The sequence below is a fragment of the Aspergillus caelatus genome (genome assembly GCF_009193585.1).
Source record: "Aspergillus caelatus strain CBS 763.97 unplaced genomic scaffold BDV27scaffold_17, whole genome shotgun sequence".
Lineage (NCBI taxonomy): Eukaryota > Fungi > Ascomycota > Eurotiomycetes > Eurotiales > Aspergillaceae > Aspergillus > Aspergillus caelatus.
In genome coordinates, this window is record NW_022475280.1 from 1 (window position 1) to 17112 (window position 17112).

At 45.6% G+C, this 17112-nt stretch overlaps 7 protein-coding genes across 7 annotated transcripts; 4 read left to right on the forward strand and 3 right to left on the reverse strand.

The window, feature by feature from the left end:
• Positions 1-1074: 1074 nt before the first annotated feature.
• BDV27DRAFT_153510 (uncharacterized protein) lies at positions 1075-2345 on the reverse strand (the record flags this gene model as incomplete). Its single annotated transcript, XM_032071799.1, has 4 exons — positions 1075-1843; positions 1892-2100; positions 2154-2239; positions 2294-2345. 4 exons carry the CDS (start codon positions 2343-2345, stop codon positions 1075-1077), a joined length of 1116 nt encoding a protein of 371 aa, XP_031931957.1.
• A 1875-nt stretch (positions 2346-4220) lies between these two features.
• BDV27DRAFT_166803 (cupin domain-containing protein) lies at positions 4221-4676 on the forward strand (the record flags this gene model as incomplete). The annotated part of the gene is made up of 2 exons (XM_032074280.1): positions 4221-4246; positions 4296-4676. 2 exons carry the CDS (start codon positions 4221-4223, stop codon positions 4663-4665), a joined length of 396 nt encoding a protein of 131 aa, XP_031931958.1. The 3' UTR covers positions 4666-4676.
• A 2066-nt stretch (positions 4677-6742) lies between these two features.
• Positions 6743-7776, forward strand: BDV27DRAFT_166805 (SDR family oxidoreductase; the record flags this gene model as incomplete). Its single annotated transcript, XM_032074281.1, has 3 exons — positions 6743-7019; positions 7091-7474; positions 7529-7776. Exons 1-3 carry the CDS (start codon positions 6770-6772, stop codon positions 7774-7776), a joined length of 882 nt encoding a protein of 293 aa, XP_031931959.1. The 5' UTR covers positions 6743-6769.
• Positions 7777-8427: 651 nt separating this feature from the next.
• On the reverse strand, positions 8428-10279 carry BDV27DRAFT_141582 (heterokaryon incompatibility protein-domain-containing protein; the record flags this gene model as incomplete). Its single annotated transcript, XM_032069847.1, has 4 exons — positions 8428-8945; positions 8988-9143; positions 9184-10133; positions 10164-10279. 4 exons carry the CDS (start codon positions 10277-10279, stop codon positions 8428-8430), a joined length of 1740 nt encoding a protein of 579 aa, XP_031931960.1.
• Positions 10280-12528: 2249 nt separating this feature from the next.
• Positions 12529-12932, forward strand: BDV27DRAFT_153514 (thioredoxin family protein; the record flags this gene model as incomplete). Its single annotated transcript, XM_032071800.1, has 2 exons — positions 12529-12551; positions 12611-12932. The coding sequence occupies 2 exons, from the start codon at positions 12529-12531 to the stop codon at positions 12930-12932; spliced, it is 345 nt and encodes a 114-aa protein (XP_031931961.1).
• Positions 12933-13314: 382 nt separating this feature from the next.
• On the reverse strand, positions 13315-14252 carry BDV27DRAFT_121556 (AdoMet dependent proline di-methyltransferase-domain-containing protein). Its single transcript, XM_032065394.1, has one exon. The coding sequence runs from the start codon at positions 14235-14237 to the stop codon at positions 13347-13349; it is 891 nt and encodes a 296-aa protein (XP_031931962.1). The 5' UTR covers positions 14238-14252; the 3' UTR covers positions 13315-13346.
• A 2143-nt stretch (positions 14253-16395) lies between these two features.
• BDV27DRAFT_153516 (uncharacterized protein) lies at positions 16396-16824 on the forward strand (the record flags this gene model as incomplete). The annotated part of the gene is made up of 1 exon (XM_032071801.1): positions 16396-16824. One exon carries the CDS (start codon positions 16396-16398, stop codon positions 16822-16824), a length of 429 nt encoding a protein of 142 aa, XP_031931963.1.
• Positions 16825-17112: the final 288 nt, after the last annotated feature.

Consider the following 17112-nt stretch of genomic DNA (forward strand, 5'->3'; position numbering starts at 1 on the left):
AAACCACGAAGAAACTCACTCAACAGAAAAACAACAAAAAAAAAAAAATAAAAATAAAATAGAATAAAATAAAATTACAATTACTATAAATCAAATCAAATTCTCAAATCAATGATAATAGTTTTCTAACGCCTTATCGGCCCAATCCCAAAGTTGGCCAGCCAATACATCATCTTGTGCGGTCTTGATGAGCTTATCATTAGACGCAACACCAACCGGCATATAAAACTGACCGGTCATCAAACGATCCTTAGATGTCGTAGCAGCCCACAACTGATTATACGCACCCTCCTCCGGTGTCACCATCTGATTAGAAGCAGTCGCATAGATAAAGCAGTGATGCGCCCATCCCAGGTTGTCAACGAGACCAGTAGTTATCACTCCGGGGTGAACAGAGACGGCGGGATATTACTGTTGTAAATGTGAATTCGAAAAGGATATGCTTAGCGTAGAAAGTTGAGGGTTCACTCCGGAGGCACAGGGTATAGGTCTAGATAAGGTTTCAGGCAGATGTGAACCTTGAAGATTTTGGCATTTTCTTGGATATTCCTTGATTTTTGGCAGTATAAAAGTATCGGATTAATCATACGTGATCCAAGGCATCGAGCGCAGCTTTAAAAGAATGTATTTAAACTTGGACGGCTGAAGACCACGTTCTTGCTTGTTCTCTCTTGTGCTGTGAGGGGCTTACTATCTAGGCATGAGGTTACTAAGTAGATATGATCCTTAAAAACCGGGGTATCATCCTTGGGTCTAGGCTCCACTGTTGCTAGACGGGATAGTAGAAATGTGCATAGCACAAGCGCAGGCAACTGGAGCGACGAATGCTACGGGGAAGGATTTTAACCCTACTCAGTTAATGCCGATCAGGCTTGGCGGGAGGGCTCCGGTATTTGTCTGAGTGGAGTATTCTCTGAGCTCTAAGCGTGGCCTCTATTGTTGAGGTATCTCTAATTATCTATGAGTCTATTTCTAACGATACATGCAATATAATAATGCGGACTCGGAGGATTTAAGTCCATAGGAACTTGAGCGCAATCCCAGCCATTCATACCACGTCACGTAGACACCTAATCAAGGCATTGTCGTCACGGTCGTCTTCCCTTGCGGATTCAGTCCAGTAGTATCAAACTCCAAGCTGACACTGCTCTGACTACCGCTATCGCTCGATGCTCCCGGTTCATTCGTGACATGGAACTGACGATGCTCCCAGATTTCCAACGGCTCGTCCCGATTAATATGCTCACCAGACGCCGTGATGTCGACGGAGCGCGTATGCGATTTGTCTCCACCTTTGAATCGCGAGAGATGGATGGTGGAGCTATCCAAACGATTGGTGTACTTGCTTCGGCTGTGGCTGCGGTTATATGACGAGTGTGCCAAGAAGGACTTCCAGTTGAACATCCGCCGGAACAGTGTCCATGTTTGAGGGATATTAGCGACTACAATGGCCGTCGCTGCTTCTCGGACGTACCAGTCCACCCAGCGGTCTCCGTAGGGATTCGATATAGAGTAGTACTTGGAGAGGATCGAGCAGAGGATGACGAATATACCCAGGGAGAAAACGGCGCAGAGCGTCAGCTTCTTGGAGAGGCTTAGCTTGGCCTTGATCAAGAGTGGCAGTGGGATGCACATGATCATCAGGTCGGTGGCGACATTCAGGGCCAAGACTAGGATGAGGTGGTTGCGGTAGACGGAACATTGTATGCTCTTTGGCGGCACCGACCAGTAGGCGGAGAAAGGGTGACACCATGCTGCGAAAAAGAGGATTTCAACTAGCACGAAACTCAGCGCACAGAATGCACCAATTAATTTGACAATTCGATGTTGCGAAAGGCCCGATCTATCGATTAATTAGATTTTAATTGCTAAAGAAAGCTTGTGCACTCACGTCATGGTCGAGTATAATAAGAGCAAGCATGCCTTGCATCCCCAGATGACTCCTAGCCATAGCTGCTCTACTACAAGCACTAGCTTACTCCCCTTGATAAGATTCGGTATTGTTGAGGGATCAATTTGGTCGACTTTGTCTAAGGGAATCCCATTGGTCCCGTACTTTTCAACCTCGATCAAGTAAACCGTTAACAGAATGTAGAGAATCTGGTATGGTTAGTCCGTGAATAATTTTAGAAAGCATTGAACACTATACATACCACATTGACAATCATCACAAGGTCTTCAATTTGGAAGTTTTTGGGCGTACCCAATTGAAGCCACCGGGAGACATAGCGTAGTAATGCTAGGGTGAATCTATTAGAGATCTGCAGATTTGCCCAACATTAAGATAACCTACCGATCAGTACTACGACTGCCAACCACACCCAGCTATTCACATTTGACACCATCCCGACCCGATGGATGTAGGGGGACAGCAGTGATTCCAGTAGTAACAATCCATCGCTGTGATGATTAATACGGGAGAGAGGCCTGGCTCATATATGGACACATATGGACATGACCCGGCGAAAAAAGAGAAGAAGGCGTCCGCACTACGGGTCACAACGACATTCTAATCCCTGGGACTGGAAGGTGTGGCTACCAACTATGTAGTACTGGGCTGGATCCACAGTGGACACGGGCCAGACATTTCCTTATGCTTAATGGGGATAATACCGTGGCGCACGCGTGGCTCTTGCAGCGATTGAGCTGATTGACTAGACGCTCGGAAGATACAGGGATTATCATGTTCAAAATTAAGATTCAGTGGATAAAGGACAGCCTCATCCTTGGTGCAGTGGTTGTGTGTACCAGACATGGAGTGACATGAAAATCAAATTTCTTGTTCATGTGGTTGAAAGCCATTTAAGGTTCGTATCGCTGGACCTCGGCCTGTGTCCGCCGTCCCACGCCGAGAATACTCCTGCTCGTACCGTTTGTGGCAATATTTCGCGACCTAGAGCTTTGCCGTCACAGATGACTCCAAGCCAGGTCCTTAAGAGTGGCAACTTCCCCCGGCGAGGAGAATACGTCAGGGCAAAGTGCTGCGTTCCTGATTGTCAACTAAGCTTAGCATGAGGTAAGACATTTCATATCCAGCCCGTTCAGCCCGAGACAACGGTACGCTATAAAGCTCCGAGATTATACCCTAGGATCCATAAATACGAGCTTCCACGCGTTTTCCAACGATCGCGCCAGTCAGAACACTTCTTACTGGTCTTTTCCACGGATAGGAGAATCCTTATCTAAACGTTGATACGACATGGAAAATTTTTGCTCCTTAATAAAGTTCACAGTCTTGGCAGGCACATATAGTGAAACCAGCTTTCTGACTGGCCGATATCGCTGGAAGTAACAGCCATATGAGTTGCCATAGATAATATCAAGAATTAACTACCAATCATAGTTGAGTATGAAAATACGGAAGGCTGTCGCGTGTTCAATAATGGATGTCAATTGCACTGAGCCTTGGATCATTCCGTGATTCCATGGTCATACCTGGAAACGGACTAATTGGAGGAAGTCCTCTGCCGAGGCATGCCTTGACCATGTATAACGTTCTGGAAGTCCGAACCTAGCGAGGTGCCTGGCATCTTTAATAGATTAGCTCCGTGTAAAAAACTGAGACGTTCTAATATTAATCACAACGGCAGAAGGCGGCCCCGTACATTCGCACGGACGGAATTTATAGCTCTCGCAATCCTCATCAACCATCCCAGCTTCTCTGAGACTTTATTATACATCATACTAATGGAAGATGAAGAGCTGCAGCAGTATTTTTGTCAGAAACGCTTGGGTGCTCGACCTTGCCCAGTTCCGACCGCAGCCAACACATGTCAACGATCTTAGTCGCCGGGAGGCTTAAAGCCGTATCCATTGTTCTTTTCGTAGAGGTTGTAATATTGGACACTTATTGTATTATTGAAATCTTTACTCATTTTGTGTCAGTAGTAAGTAAAGTATATGGCTCCGAATATATGAGCGCTTGGATGTATGAAACTTGAGATTGGTAACCTATTGCGGTCGGAATACAATAGGCTATTGATAGCCTATCGGATTGCCGGTGCGGGATGTACTACTTACTATGTACTCCGTATACTATTCCTATGTTGCTCGGGCCGAATAGGGTTTCGGTACGTCGACGATAGCCTATGCGAACTGGTCGTATGATACAATATAACCGTTCACCATAAGAGAGATATAGGAATATAAAAAGATTCTGACGTACTTCCCAACTGAAGCCACAGGACAATCAAAACCATCAGCGACCTTGAAATCTCAAAATGGAAGAACCAACCTACGACCCCAGGTATGTATATTCACTACCACCCATTCCAACAGCGAATCTGACAGACTAGCCGTCCGATGCCTGCCATCAATATCATCTACCAATACAAGCTCACCCACACCCCTGGCAAGAGCATTGTCGGCCTTCGTGTTGAATTCCCCCCAAACGCGTCCACACCCCCACATCGGCACGGCGGTGCTGCCGTTGCGGCCTATGTTGTTAGCGGAACACTCCTGAACAAGATGAACGACGATCCGATGAAGGTGATTGAGACGGGCGGATCGTGGTATGAGGCGCCGGGATGCCATCACCGGATCAGCGATAATGCTAGCAAGACGGAGCCGGCGGTCTTGATAGCGACGATGGTATTGGATACGGAGGCTTTGGAGCGGGATGGGATGGACGCATTGATTCAGATTGATGAGGAATATAGGAAGTAATTTGACTTATGTACACATGGTTCCTGAAGAACACGTTAGGTAAAATATGGTTATATATGAAACATCTCTGAATTAGGAGATGGAATTGAATCGAACCATGTCAGAAATCAGGTTCGCCATCCGGCAACCACTTGAGCAATGGTAGATTAACGACTTCTTGCTCTATCTGAGACCCGTGTACCATAATTTTGGGTTCAGTATTCGAAGGGCTAGGATCTCTCGAGAGACAATCCCCATCTCTGAGCATGTCCTCTTCCATACTATCTAATATTGACTAATCACTTCCAATATCCCCATCGTCAAGCGAATGATCTACCGCGAGATCCCCAGCTTCTCCACGTCGTAGAAGAATTGACAAGCAGATAAATGATATTTGTATTGAAAATTATGCATATGATGAACGAAAGAACTCCAAAGTTTACTGACACATATATTGAAAGTCACGTTCAAGGATCCGGGTTTCAAATGCCAGGAGGCGGTATGGAAACATAAAAGGGAATCAAGAACAATGTTGCGCGATAGATTGACCGGCAAGCTACTATAGACGGTCTTTTAGCCAAGGATCCTCAAGAAGCCCTCTGGCCGTCTTTCGATCCTCTGCCTTCCATTGCAACATTCCCCTCATGAATGCTAAGAAAACCTCTTTATTCCTTCCCTCAAGAAACGATTCCGACGTTTCTAAACTTTGGTTTGGTATTTCGAGAACTTGTTCCCAGTGGCCTATTGATCATCGATCAGCCGCTAGCTGACGCTTGTTGGATTCAAGAATAGCAACATAGTACATGAAATCCACCTTGGATCTGATGGTCGGTTGTTCAAGGCATTGAAAGGGCAACTACCATCTCATATAATGTGTGGTTCCCATATATGTAACCAGCCACGGACCATGTAGAAGAGCAAATTTCCTTCCCACTCGGTTTGCGATCTCCAAATGGACGATCGTAGTGTCCAATGTCCCGTACGAGACGAGAACTATTTAATTACAGCTGCTAGTGCTATGTAATACAAATTTTAGAGGATGAGCATTGCTTATATCCTTTTTCAAAAATCCAGGCCATTCTGACTTTGAACGGGCGTGTAAAAAGATGGGCTTAAGTGCTTATGGGTGGGTCTCCATCTGGCTAGTACTGTTATTCGGCCCTAGCATACTTGCGTTCATTCAGTTTTTGATCCCTTGCCTGAGCAACGTAACCTGCGGATACGGACTTTTACCTACATCTGTATAACCTACACTACAAGCTACGTGAGAGGACAATTCAAATAAAACTATAGTTTACATTGATCAGAGAGAACTCATGGCGGTCAACCCCAAAGTGTCGGTGCATACATGCCGTGGTGTGGGTCCGTCCCACAGTCCGGTTTCCCGTCCCGGGTCTACACGGTACCAGTTGAAGAAACCGGAGATATATTCCATGCTTTAGCAACGTACTAGGTATGTGGTGATATGACCCTGGTTAGTGTGAATGACGACACAATCGAAAACAGACCTAAATAGAGGAGGGTGAAAGTTGTAGGCCAGAGTATCCCCTCGTTATCAGTCCGACCGCATACTATGGATTCATTACCTAAACCAGAAGAGAAGGGACCCAGGACCCACCACACTATGCCGTATGAAGGACTGATTCAACGAAGTTTAGTAGACAGAAACGAGCTTCCGCCGGAATTGCACGATGTTCGGAACCGAACCATATTGCGGGGTTGGATCTAGGAAACATTCGCAGCGTTTCCTTGGTGCACCACCGCACATTACCTACACGTTGTGTAAATGAAGATATTGTACAAGATAGATGCAAAAGCTCCCAGTATCTAGACATTGAACTTTCAATGCTTTGTTACTTTTACCCTGTGGTAAATGTTGAGCCCGGTAATAGTGAACAATGTGTCCATAGAGGAACTTCCGCCGGAATCTGCGCCATAGTGCGGTATCAATGACAACATCAACGACTGCCTGAACTACAGTGGGGACAGCTCCACATGGCAGGTAGCACATTATCTATCTGGAGGGCTATTTAATGCGGGCATCGGGTGCTATGTATAAGGTACACGTTTCTTCCTGTCTACTCAATCCAGCTCGTCACATACTCAACGCACGAAAATACACACAATGTCCGAAGGTCCAGTCGTAAATGGCCTCTTCCGCCATAACAACACCACCCCTCCAGTGGAGCAAAGTGTTATGGCCCTCTTCTCACTAAAGGGAAAAACTGCCGTTGTCACCGGCGCAGCATCGGGAATAGGGTTGAGCGTCGCACATGCGCTCGCAGAGGCCGGCGCCAACGTTGCGATTTGGTATAATAGGAATAGTAAAGCCGTCGAGGAGGCCGCAAATATTGAAGCCAAGTACGGCGTTAAATGTATGTTCGATACTATCTTTTATCTCCAAGTTGCGCACCTCATTTGAATTTACTGGTTAATCATGTACTAGGCCGTGCATATCAAATAAACATCCGCGAAAGCGAAAAAGTGGAAGAGCTTTTAAATAATTGTGTCCGCGAGCTTAACGGTCGCCTAGACATTTTCATCGCCAACTCTGGAATTCCGTGGACTCAGGGTCCCATGATTGATGCTCCGCTTGACCACTACAGAGACGTGACACAAACCGATCTGGATGGAACATTCTATTGTGCCAGAGCTGCTGGCGCCCACTGGAGAAGGCAGAAGACAGAGGGTACGGATATATTTGGCAATCCTCTTGAACGCTTCACATACGGTAGCTTCGTTGCGACCGCTTCCATGAGTGGCCACATTGTCAATATACCACAACTCCAAGCGGCGTATAATGCGGCTAAAGCTGGAGTGATCCACTTGTGTATGTTGATACCACTGTTCCTGAAATATCCTGGAAAGCACTAACGATTAACAGGTAAATCACTTGCGGTGGAATGGGTTCAATTTGCGCGCGCCAATACAGTCTCACCGGGGTACATTATCACTGATATCTCGACGTTTGTGCCTGATGAGACAAAAAATATTTGGAAAGATAAGATTCCGATGGGTCGCGAAGCCCTGCCGCATGAGCTCAAGGGTGCCTATTTATATCTGGCCTCGGATGCTTCAAGCTATACTACCGGGGCCGATCTTGTTGTAGATGGAGGCTATACTTTACCCTGAGGGGCTATCACATGAATGTAAATACATGCAATGCATGAATAGGTCTGTCTATCAAGAATACCAACAGCTTTGAAATAAATCGTTTACAAAAGTAGGATATATATTTAATTCCCAGATGTCTCCAATCCGATTGGCGCTCATCATGGCAGAGGTGGCCCTACGGATCTGGGCCTTGGCCGATTCCTCAGGGGCAATGGCACATTTCGCAGGCAATAACCAAAGAACAATCATGGCATAAAAGCAATGGCAAGCTCATAGGGAATAAGTCTGGAATTGTTCGAATGGCATTCCACCTTGTGATACTTAAAGGGTTAGGCATCGCCCTGTGAAGTTGTAGCAGCGGCAGTGGAAAGTTGGGAGCACCTTGACGTGGTGATTTGAATCGTGTAGTGGCGGTCTTCGAGAAGGAGAGCAAAAGGAGTCGAAATAACCATGGAATTCAGTCTCATGGCTCCTATCTTTATTATGTTCAATCTATTTAAAATCTGTAGTAGCGGGGAATATAGCAATTATGGTATTCACCATACCCTTTCTATGTGTGTTTTTGTATTTAAGTCTGCAATACAAAAACTTCCGAATGAATCACATGGGAAGATTATCGACAATTTCAGTTAGCCCGCAGTTCCCCTATATTAAAGTAAGCGATCTTTTCTATTGTTCGAAAATGTTGGCCAAGGTACTGTTCTTATCTAGCCTGAGAAGGAAAATCCCTATTCTGGCGTACATCTCTTCCCCAGCTGTTCCCTTCTTTCTCAATATCAGTCCCTCAGCACACTCCTCGCCCCCCAGATTAAAATGTATCAACGCTGCCAGCAGCACGCAATGTCCCTTTATCGGCATTTCATCTAATATTTCAAAACGTGCGTCAAGATGAGGATAATTAAACTGCTTTGTCACCAGTTCGATCTCTTTGCAGAAGGCTTCGATTCTGAGGCTCGCGTAGACTACCGCCTCATATGGGTGACTGTCATCGAGTAGAGTTAATTCATAAGACTTCGCCTCTGCAATCCCAGTGGGATCGTGCGAATACATATACAAACCCCCAACCACGGGTCCATCAATCGAAGCCCAGCTCCACGTGGGAGTTCTGTTCTGTTTCTTGCGCTCTTCCTCACAGATCTCACTTGGGATTCTTTTTATTATTTGGGCTGCGCTGTTATGATCTTCGACTATCTAGGTGAGGGTGTGGGGAAGCGTTTTCTAGAAATGACCAGCGATGTAGACATCGTTCATCGCCTGGCCCATCTTACTTGCTATGGCGGAGAATGCTATAAGCTTGTCTTTGTCGGGATAGGTAAGATCGAAATTGCTATATTTGTCAAGAAAGGTCAACCATATGGATTCCAGGTCTTGATAGCCAGCTTTTCCTTGGTATTGACTTGATTAGCATTGGCGCAACATTCGGACCCACCAGGCTGCCACATGGAAAAGTCTCGCTCGCACTTGGGATCTGGTTACAGTCCCAGAAGAGTCCCCCTCGGCCTAACCTCACAACTCGCGGCGCAAGAAACCACTCTTGGAGAGCCCATGCTCTCTTTCCAAGTGGTTGACATTGGATTCCTCCCGAATAATACCACGACGGTATTATCACCCAGTCTTCCGGTCCCGCATCGCGATTGTCGCCATCGTTCGGATTGACATGAGCTTGAAAGGGTCGAAGTTCCTTTTTCTCTGTATCATGGTGACCTTCAAGACAGCTATGATCTAGATTGGGAGCTGTTGAAAGTGAAAGATTCACGAGGAAGTTCGAGTACACTTCTTGCATTTTCATGGCCTCAGATTTCCAATCCTCGTCGCTTCCAGGGCCAGTCTGAATAATGCAGAAGGCGTGAATCCACAAATACTGGATTCCAATAGTTCTCATCACCCTAATTGCTTCCTGAAATGCAAGTGGAAGACTGGAGTGAGGTATGCCGTCTCGCAAAGTCTGAAGGTTTGAGGCTGACAGGCGGAGAAATGACGGGTTTGGGCCCCAGCAGTAGCTGAGGACCGCATAAGAACCGGATACATCCTCCTTTGCGGGCAAAACAAGGCGTACTGACGACTCTTGTATTTTGAGTAGTCGGGTTGGATATGACCGTGGCTGTGTATCCTTCGGACATGTCTCGTGTCCGTCTAAGCATTCCTTGATCCACCTTTGGGCGGTCGGAATGGCATTTTCCAGCCGAAAGCCAGGTGGTCTGTCTTTGATACTAAAGTCATTCACGATATCTGTGCTTTTTATTGTGTACAAAACCTCCACGTGGCAGTCAGTGCCACCATCGAAGCTCAAATAAAAATAAGACACGTCACCGACGCCTTTGTGAATTGTCACCTTATGGTCTTTCCCCGTAAACTCGTGAACCCTGGACAGGGATCTGAAAGAATATGGTACAAGAAGTTTGCACATATCACAGCTGCTTGTTATGATTTCTGAGGGTGGAATACCTGCATGGTAGTTGTAATACGTCTCGCAGAATTTTTGACCGGGATTTTGCAGAAGTCCTGGCATATACAAGTACATCTCTGGCAGAGCATCATGCGAATCATAATCCTGATATGAAAACGAGATGAAGAAAGGAATGGGGTGATCATATCTAAGCAGATTGGAGCTATATCGATTGCTTATCATGGCTGCCAGGTGAGAGGTTTATTTTACAAGACGTGCACAGCTCAAAACTGTATATTTACACTTATAAACTTGGCCTTTCACGTTGTGAACAACATAATCGGTAAACGAGATGCACGCCACTATATCCATATAAAATGGCATTTTTCATTAACTCAACAAGCACCAATCGCTCATTTCCCTGGGTTGTAGTAGGTAGAAATTATTGCACAATCATACTGCGTATTACCCTAACCTCGGTCTTGTAATATATGCCTTTAAAATAGCTATCTACTGTATTATGGGAGAACTGCACTCTTGGCATTTATCTTGCGGATCTCATATACACCCCCTTTTATGTTCTGTACTAATACAGAGGTTTACTCTGTCGAACAATATCCTAAGCTGTTTTATTTTCTAATTGTCTTGAAGCATTGCTATCAGTTTACTTAATTAAAGCAATTCAAGTAGTTCAGGTATTGAGCACAATGAAGCATCTACTACGCAGGGTAAACGGCCTGGCAAAGGCTACTAAATTAAGCGATCCCGTATAACGCATTCCGACTGCGTCTATTTTACATAGGGAACGGGGTAAGTATGCCCATGTACGACTTCTGGGGTTGAATCACACTATTCTATCCCGAACATCAACCAGTTCAAGTCAGTCTAAGTAGTTCTAGATAGACAAGATAACTAAACGATTGGATGGAGCAGTTGAAATATTTATAGCAATTTAGAAGATCATTATAAAGCTTAATTTGAAGTCTGGGTAAGGAGTATTGTCAAAGTCTTATATACGATATTTTAGATCTGCTCGAGTCAGTGAACGGACGAATTACAGTATATAATATGATATACTGCTTGAACTGATTTAGTGAACTCGAACCACTTGAACTGTTTGAATTACCTAGTTGAGCTCGGTTCATAGCCTTTGTAGTGTTCTATTAGGTCAACTGTTTCGTCGGCAGTAAATTCGGTGACTCTGAGCCGATACTCCAAAAACTACCTTTGGTTAGCTAATGAATGGAAACTACATTTCTTGGCGGTGTTCTAGCCTCTTCCTAGAGGCCCAGGAATTGAGGCAAAAATGTTTTTATTGTAGGAAAAAGGCAATATTAATATCTGACGTAATACAACGCTAAACTTTCACGTCTTTACGTCAACCATAAAAATCGAAAGTGATAAAAGGGCCCAGATCAACCATGCCATTAGACCTCAAACATATTCCATTCAAACATTGAACTCAGCTTAGAGCCAAATTACCAATGTCGGCCTTCCAACTCTGGCAAAAGAACCCGACGTCTACGGGATGCTTTTAATGGAAATCTGGACGAGGTCAAGGAGGTAACCCAATTCGGGTTACAAAAAAAAAAGAATGGTTGTCGAGCCGCCAATCAATGCTTTAGCCAAGAATACCTAAGAGACTCTTTCGTTATAGACAGCCCATCGTTCTGTAATTTTTCTTCGAACCAGCAGTAGGAAGCATTGTTACTTACCAAAGTTAGCAAATGGCTTCGTCATCGAGTGTAACGAGACATGAAGCCCATAGCGTCGTTCGTCAGAATGAGATAACACCACTTTGGAATGACGGGTTCCAGACTTCTGTGGAGTCTATTTCCAGAGATCATTATCCACTCATATCACAGTACGGGGAAAGGCGGGTACATCGTACTATTAGCGGGGGTGATTGATTGTTACTTCAGGGTCTATACAGGTCCGACGTGTGCACTGCATACCCTAATGGTTGATTTGATTTGGAGGGTTGAGGAGGGGTGAGTACTTGTTCTGACTTAATGTGTCAGATTTTATAGTGTAATAATAGCTTCTACTGCGGTCAGAATTAGGTAAAGACTGGTTATCATGATTCATTATCCCAATCACGTCAGGCCAGAACCAATAACCAACATTCGCAACTTGCCCGAAGTGCTCTTTTTTCACGCTAGTAGGACGAATTAAGCTTATTATACCCACACTTCCTGATCATACCATAATACTTGCGCCTATCTCAATGGTGGCGCTTTGTCTCCAAAATAGAGTAAACTATTTAAAGAGTGTCCAGGCCCTGGTTACAAGACTATCACGCTCTACAACTGGACCATCCACCTCAAAAGGCCCAAACCGAATATCTTCTATTCCAGCGCAGGCTCATGATAATCGCAGGGACAATGGGATCTGTCAAGATTACTGAGTAAGAGAAACTAAACTAATATTATCGATACCCTGTGCATGATACTGACCGGGAACTAGCTTGAACACATATCACGACGTAGTCAGCGGCGCTAACTACGCGGTCTTCAACTTCCGTGACTCCCGGCGTCGTTTGTCGGATACTGATGTCGCCTATGATGACTTCGCTTCCTATGCATACAGTGACACAGTGGCATTCTATGAAGTCGATGTGGGCGATCACAAGCATATTTCCGATTATGCGAAAGTGGAACGTCCTACGCTGATCTTATATAAGGATGGAAAAGAAGTCGAGCGTTACTCTAAACCTCTGCCTAGACAGCTGGAGTACCTAGTGTCTAGGGCTTTGTGTGGGCTGACTGAGATCGGCGGGCGTTTCTGATAAAGGGATGGTGAAGAATGGTGGGTAATAATGATTTGCATTTATATTGACGGTGCTGTTTACCCTGTTGGTGCCTTGGATATATTCTACGACCAGCCTTGACCAAGCGTTATTGTTGCTTTTTTGGTCGAGTGGGAACATGCTGGCATAGTTGTCCGTCTTTCCTTTCTTTGCATAGCTGTACATGTCTACTTGGGACGGCGTTTGATTTGTTTGGGTGCATATAAGCCGAAATTGCTCATCTTTACTCGGGCCATTGATCCCAATGGCTATCATTGTTAATATACGGCCAATTCGCAAATAGCCAAGTCATAACCTCCAAATTGACAGCGACATAATAATTTCAATAGTCACAGTCTCACAAAAATATGGACAATTGAACTTCAAGAGATTAGAGTCCATAATTCGGCGTATCTAGCTCCTCGGTCGTAACGCATAAGATATAACAGGTAAAAGCCTCAATTGTCGAGGAAAGCCCGATTGTACCTCCGACAAGATCAGCTGCATTCCAGCTTCTTTAAATAGTTTTCTCAGCTTCTCATCCGTCCTCGTCACACTGCTCTCTGACTCGTCATAGATATCCCCCTCCGGTTCCTCAGAGATATTCTCTTTAATAACCATAATCCCAACATCCGTCAGAGCACCCCGACACCGCACCAAATACTCAACCAATTGCGCATCCGTCAAATAGGGCACACTCCACTGCGCCCAGATAAGATCATACACCTTAACCCCAGGAACCCAATCCTCAATACCAATAGTCAGCACCTCCCCCAGCGCACAATTCCTCGTCAACCGCCTCTCACTCAACACCCGGGAAAACTTCTCCACCGGCTCAACGGCATCAACAACCTCGCACTCCTGACCAAGAAAATCGTTAATCACACGGCCGATCCCAGCCCCGCAATCCACACCGCGCTTGAGCTTCCCCGTCGCCGGACACCCGGGAACTAATCGACGAGCCTTTGCGAGAAAGTTCCGGGATCCGCCCAGATCGGTCCGTGAGACTTGGGCGTAGCCGCCAAGCATGCCGTTCACTGTTGCGGGTTTGTCGCTCCAGTATTTGACGGCGATGGCTTGGTCGATTTGGGAATCCGGACGGGGTGAGGGTGTCCCGTCATTGTCGGTTTGTAACAGCTTTACTGGGTCTGTGGGCATGGTTGGGGAATGGAAGATTGGGTTTAGATGGAGTTGTTTGGGGCTGGAGTGATGTTGGTTGTATCTTTTCCTTTCTGGTCGTCGTGCGGGTCCGCGCTTAAGTAATCGTCCAGCTGTCGCGATCCACCTTGGGCTTTGGGGGGTCATTTTGCCTGCATTGCGTGTAGCTGTTACTTTCTTTGTTTTGATATTTAGGTATCACTGTTCGACTGTTGATACAAAGTAAATAACACGTAGGAAGAACAGCATGTTGAATTAGGTTGCATTTTCTGTACGGTTGATGTCCAGTCAAGGGCACGTGTGGGGCGCGCCTTGCCGGCTGCGGCAATCAGCTTCATGGTTCGTAATCATCGTCACCGTGGATTTGAATATCTTTAATCCACACTTGGATTAGTTTGTATTTCCTGAGAGGCCTTAAATGGTTAGGGTAGGTAGTGATAAACCGCCCTTTGAACATGTCAGATAACTAGATTCGGTGTGTAGCTCTGCATCGTGTGCTACTACACAGCATATATAGATTGGCAAATCCCCAGGCCCAACTTTCTACCAACGCAATACTATACCGAACTAGTAATTCTAGCTTCAGTGCTGGGTTATCCTGTTATCAGTGTACTTCACGACGGTTGCTGTATGACCATCTGGTGGCATGCCTGATAAATATATGCTCGGCTGAGGTCCGTTAATAGAGCCCCTCCCTCCAGCCCAGGCAAGTGCTGATCGTCCATGCTTATCGTCAACGAAGTCTAAGCCACACCTGTCATGGTCTTGTAGTTGCTTCACACCTGAATCAAGCCCAAAGTAGCAGGCGATCATGAGCGTGGTGAAGTTTGTAGGCATCTCCTCATGCGTATTGACCCAGTATACTTTGAACCACAGTGGGAAGCCCATAAACCGGGTATTACAGATTCTCTGGAGCGACTGCATAATTGTGTCCGCATTTATATGTGCATCTTGCAGGTGGAGCGTCCAAATGTCGCCGTACAGTCAAGCAAGGGATAGGTTTCGACATATTTGCGCAAATTGCTCTCCACGAGGGCTTCACCTTACTATAGCTCGGCAACCTCTCTATTGTTGGCTGTGGCATGAATACTGTGAGTCAAAGTACAGATATAGACATAAGGACTAATCAGATTTGATATAATATGATCATATCTCCAGCACCCCTGAGAATATGCTGGGAAAAGTGTGGAGTTAGGAACTATAAACTGTTCCACTAGTTCATGGAGCACCTCCGGATGAATTGTGGTATTAACTAACGGGGCAGGGTCATCCCGAGTGTGTGCGATATGAGTGTCATCGGCGATATTTGCACGCTTTCGCTTGCTCCGTCAAGGGCCCGGCATATTTGATATTTATCTCACTTGAAAGTGTTAGGCTGTTTGGATGTGACTATAACGTATTGAATCAGTTTTTGTCCTGTTGAATTGAACTATACTCTCCGCCCTTGTTAACTTTATCTAACTAGTAGTTAACTTGCTTGATGGTAATTATATAATATACTAGCCAATTAGTTATGTATGTCGAGACGGGGCGGGAGGTACAACAGGATAATCTTACAGATCACCCCACTTCAAAATATTTCGTGGTCAGAAAGAGTAGAGTTGGTCAGGTTTAGCAGGGAACCCGCTCATCTCTAAAACATTAAATCCAAAGTTTTGTCTGTAAGCTAGATTTAGTTCCGCCGTAGTTTTGCTCTTATTGGTAAGATGACCAGGGACTAGACTGCCTATTCTATGCAAGAATGGGTTTAAATGGGTTTAGATAGGTAACCCACGTGGGTTATAGATTATAGTTAGAAACCCAAAACCCATAATGGGTTAAAGGATTAGACCCAAAGCCCAACCCATGATGGGCTAGGTTCGGGTTGGGTTCGCGTTTGAAAATGATTCTGCCGGGGACTACTCCTATCCCACAAGGTATTGGATCCAGATTCCATCAAAAGCCAAGAGGGCCTCTCTGGAAATGGTGCTTGGAGTTGCAGGTACCCTATATGGTACTGCGCAGAATACAAAGGGTTTCCTAGGTAGGATGGCGAAAAGTTTTCAATTCCTGGTTAAAGCGGCGGCCAAACAAGCAGATGAGAAAGTCATCCACGAAAATATAAGAGCAACGGGCGAACCTGCTTCCGCTGCAAGACGGCCAGCGTTTGACGTCTAAAATGGAAGGTCAAGCGCCATCTAAATCATACAAAGACAGCAAGACAGATGATGGTGAAGTCATTGTGGAAGGAAGCTGGACATAGCAGGACGTTGTATCCATACTATCCCGGTGAGGTTCAAATTCCATATACTCGATCTTCTACATTATGGTACGGATTGACAGACCTGGAAAGGCTCTGACCAGACTGGATGTCTGGTCGGGGGAATTCGATAGTGCTGATAAAAGCTATACGGTGCTCTGGGGCATTGAGGCCTGGTGGGGAAAAGAAAATGAGGCAGCAGGGTATACGCCGGATCCATCTTCAGATATTCGCACCCTTCACGACAGCTTCACCTTCCCGGCCAAGAAGCAAATCGACTGGCTGGATGTATACCACCCCGACCCCAGCCAACACGGATGTGTAGACTTACTTCGATTTCATTTGCCAAATGGCGATGAGTACTTCGCAAGTGGAGGTTTTGGGGGCGATAAACATCCACAAATACCACAGGGAGAGCAATCCGTACTAGAGGGCTTTGATGTCGACGTGGAGGGCAAAGAGACTCGTCAACTTCAGCCGATCTTCAAAGATTAGTGGTGGTTCGATAGCAGTAACTAGAACTTGATGCCACAGGTTCCATTCAGTGCTGGATGTTAGGCTTACATAAGAATCAGGTCTGGTGATGTCATTGTAAAGGCTTTCTGGAGCATATGTGACCTTGGTTGAATGGTAGAGAGCGACTATAATGACCGACCCTCTCATACGTGACCAAATACGAACGTCTTCGGCAAAGCAAATTCCAAGAGCAAGAGCTTCGATTGAAATATTGAATTGAACTATAATAAACGGTCATTAATCACACTATCTTTAGTTGTGCGAGGC

What these genes read in the sequence shown, in the direction of transcription:
- BDV27DRAFT_121556 (XM_032065394.1), bottom strand. Translation starts at nt 14,237, where the DNA reads ATGACCCCCCAAAGCCCAAGGTGGATCGCGACAGCTGGACGATTACTT.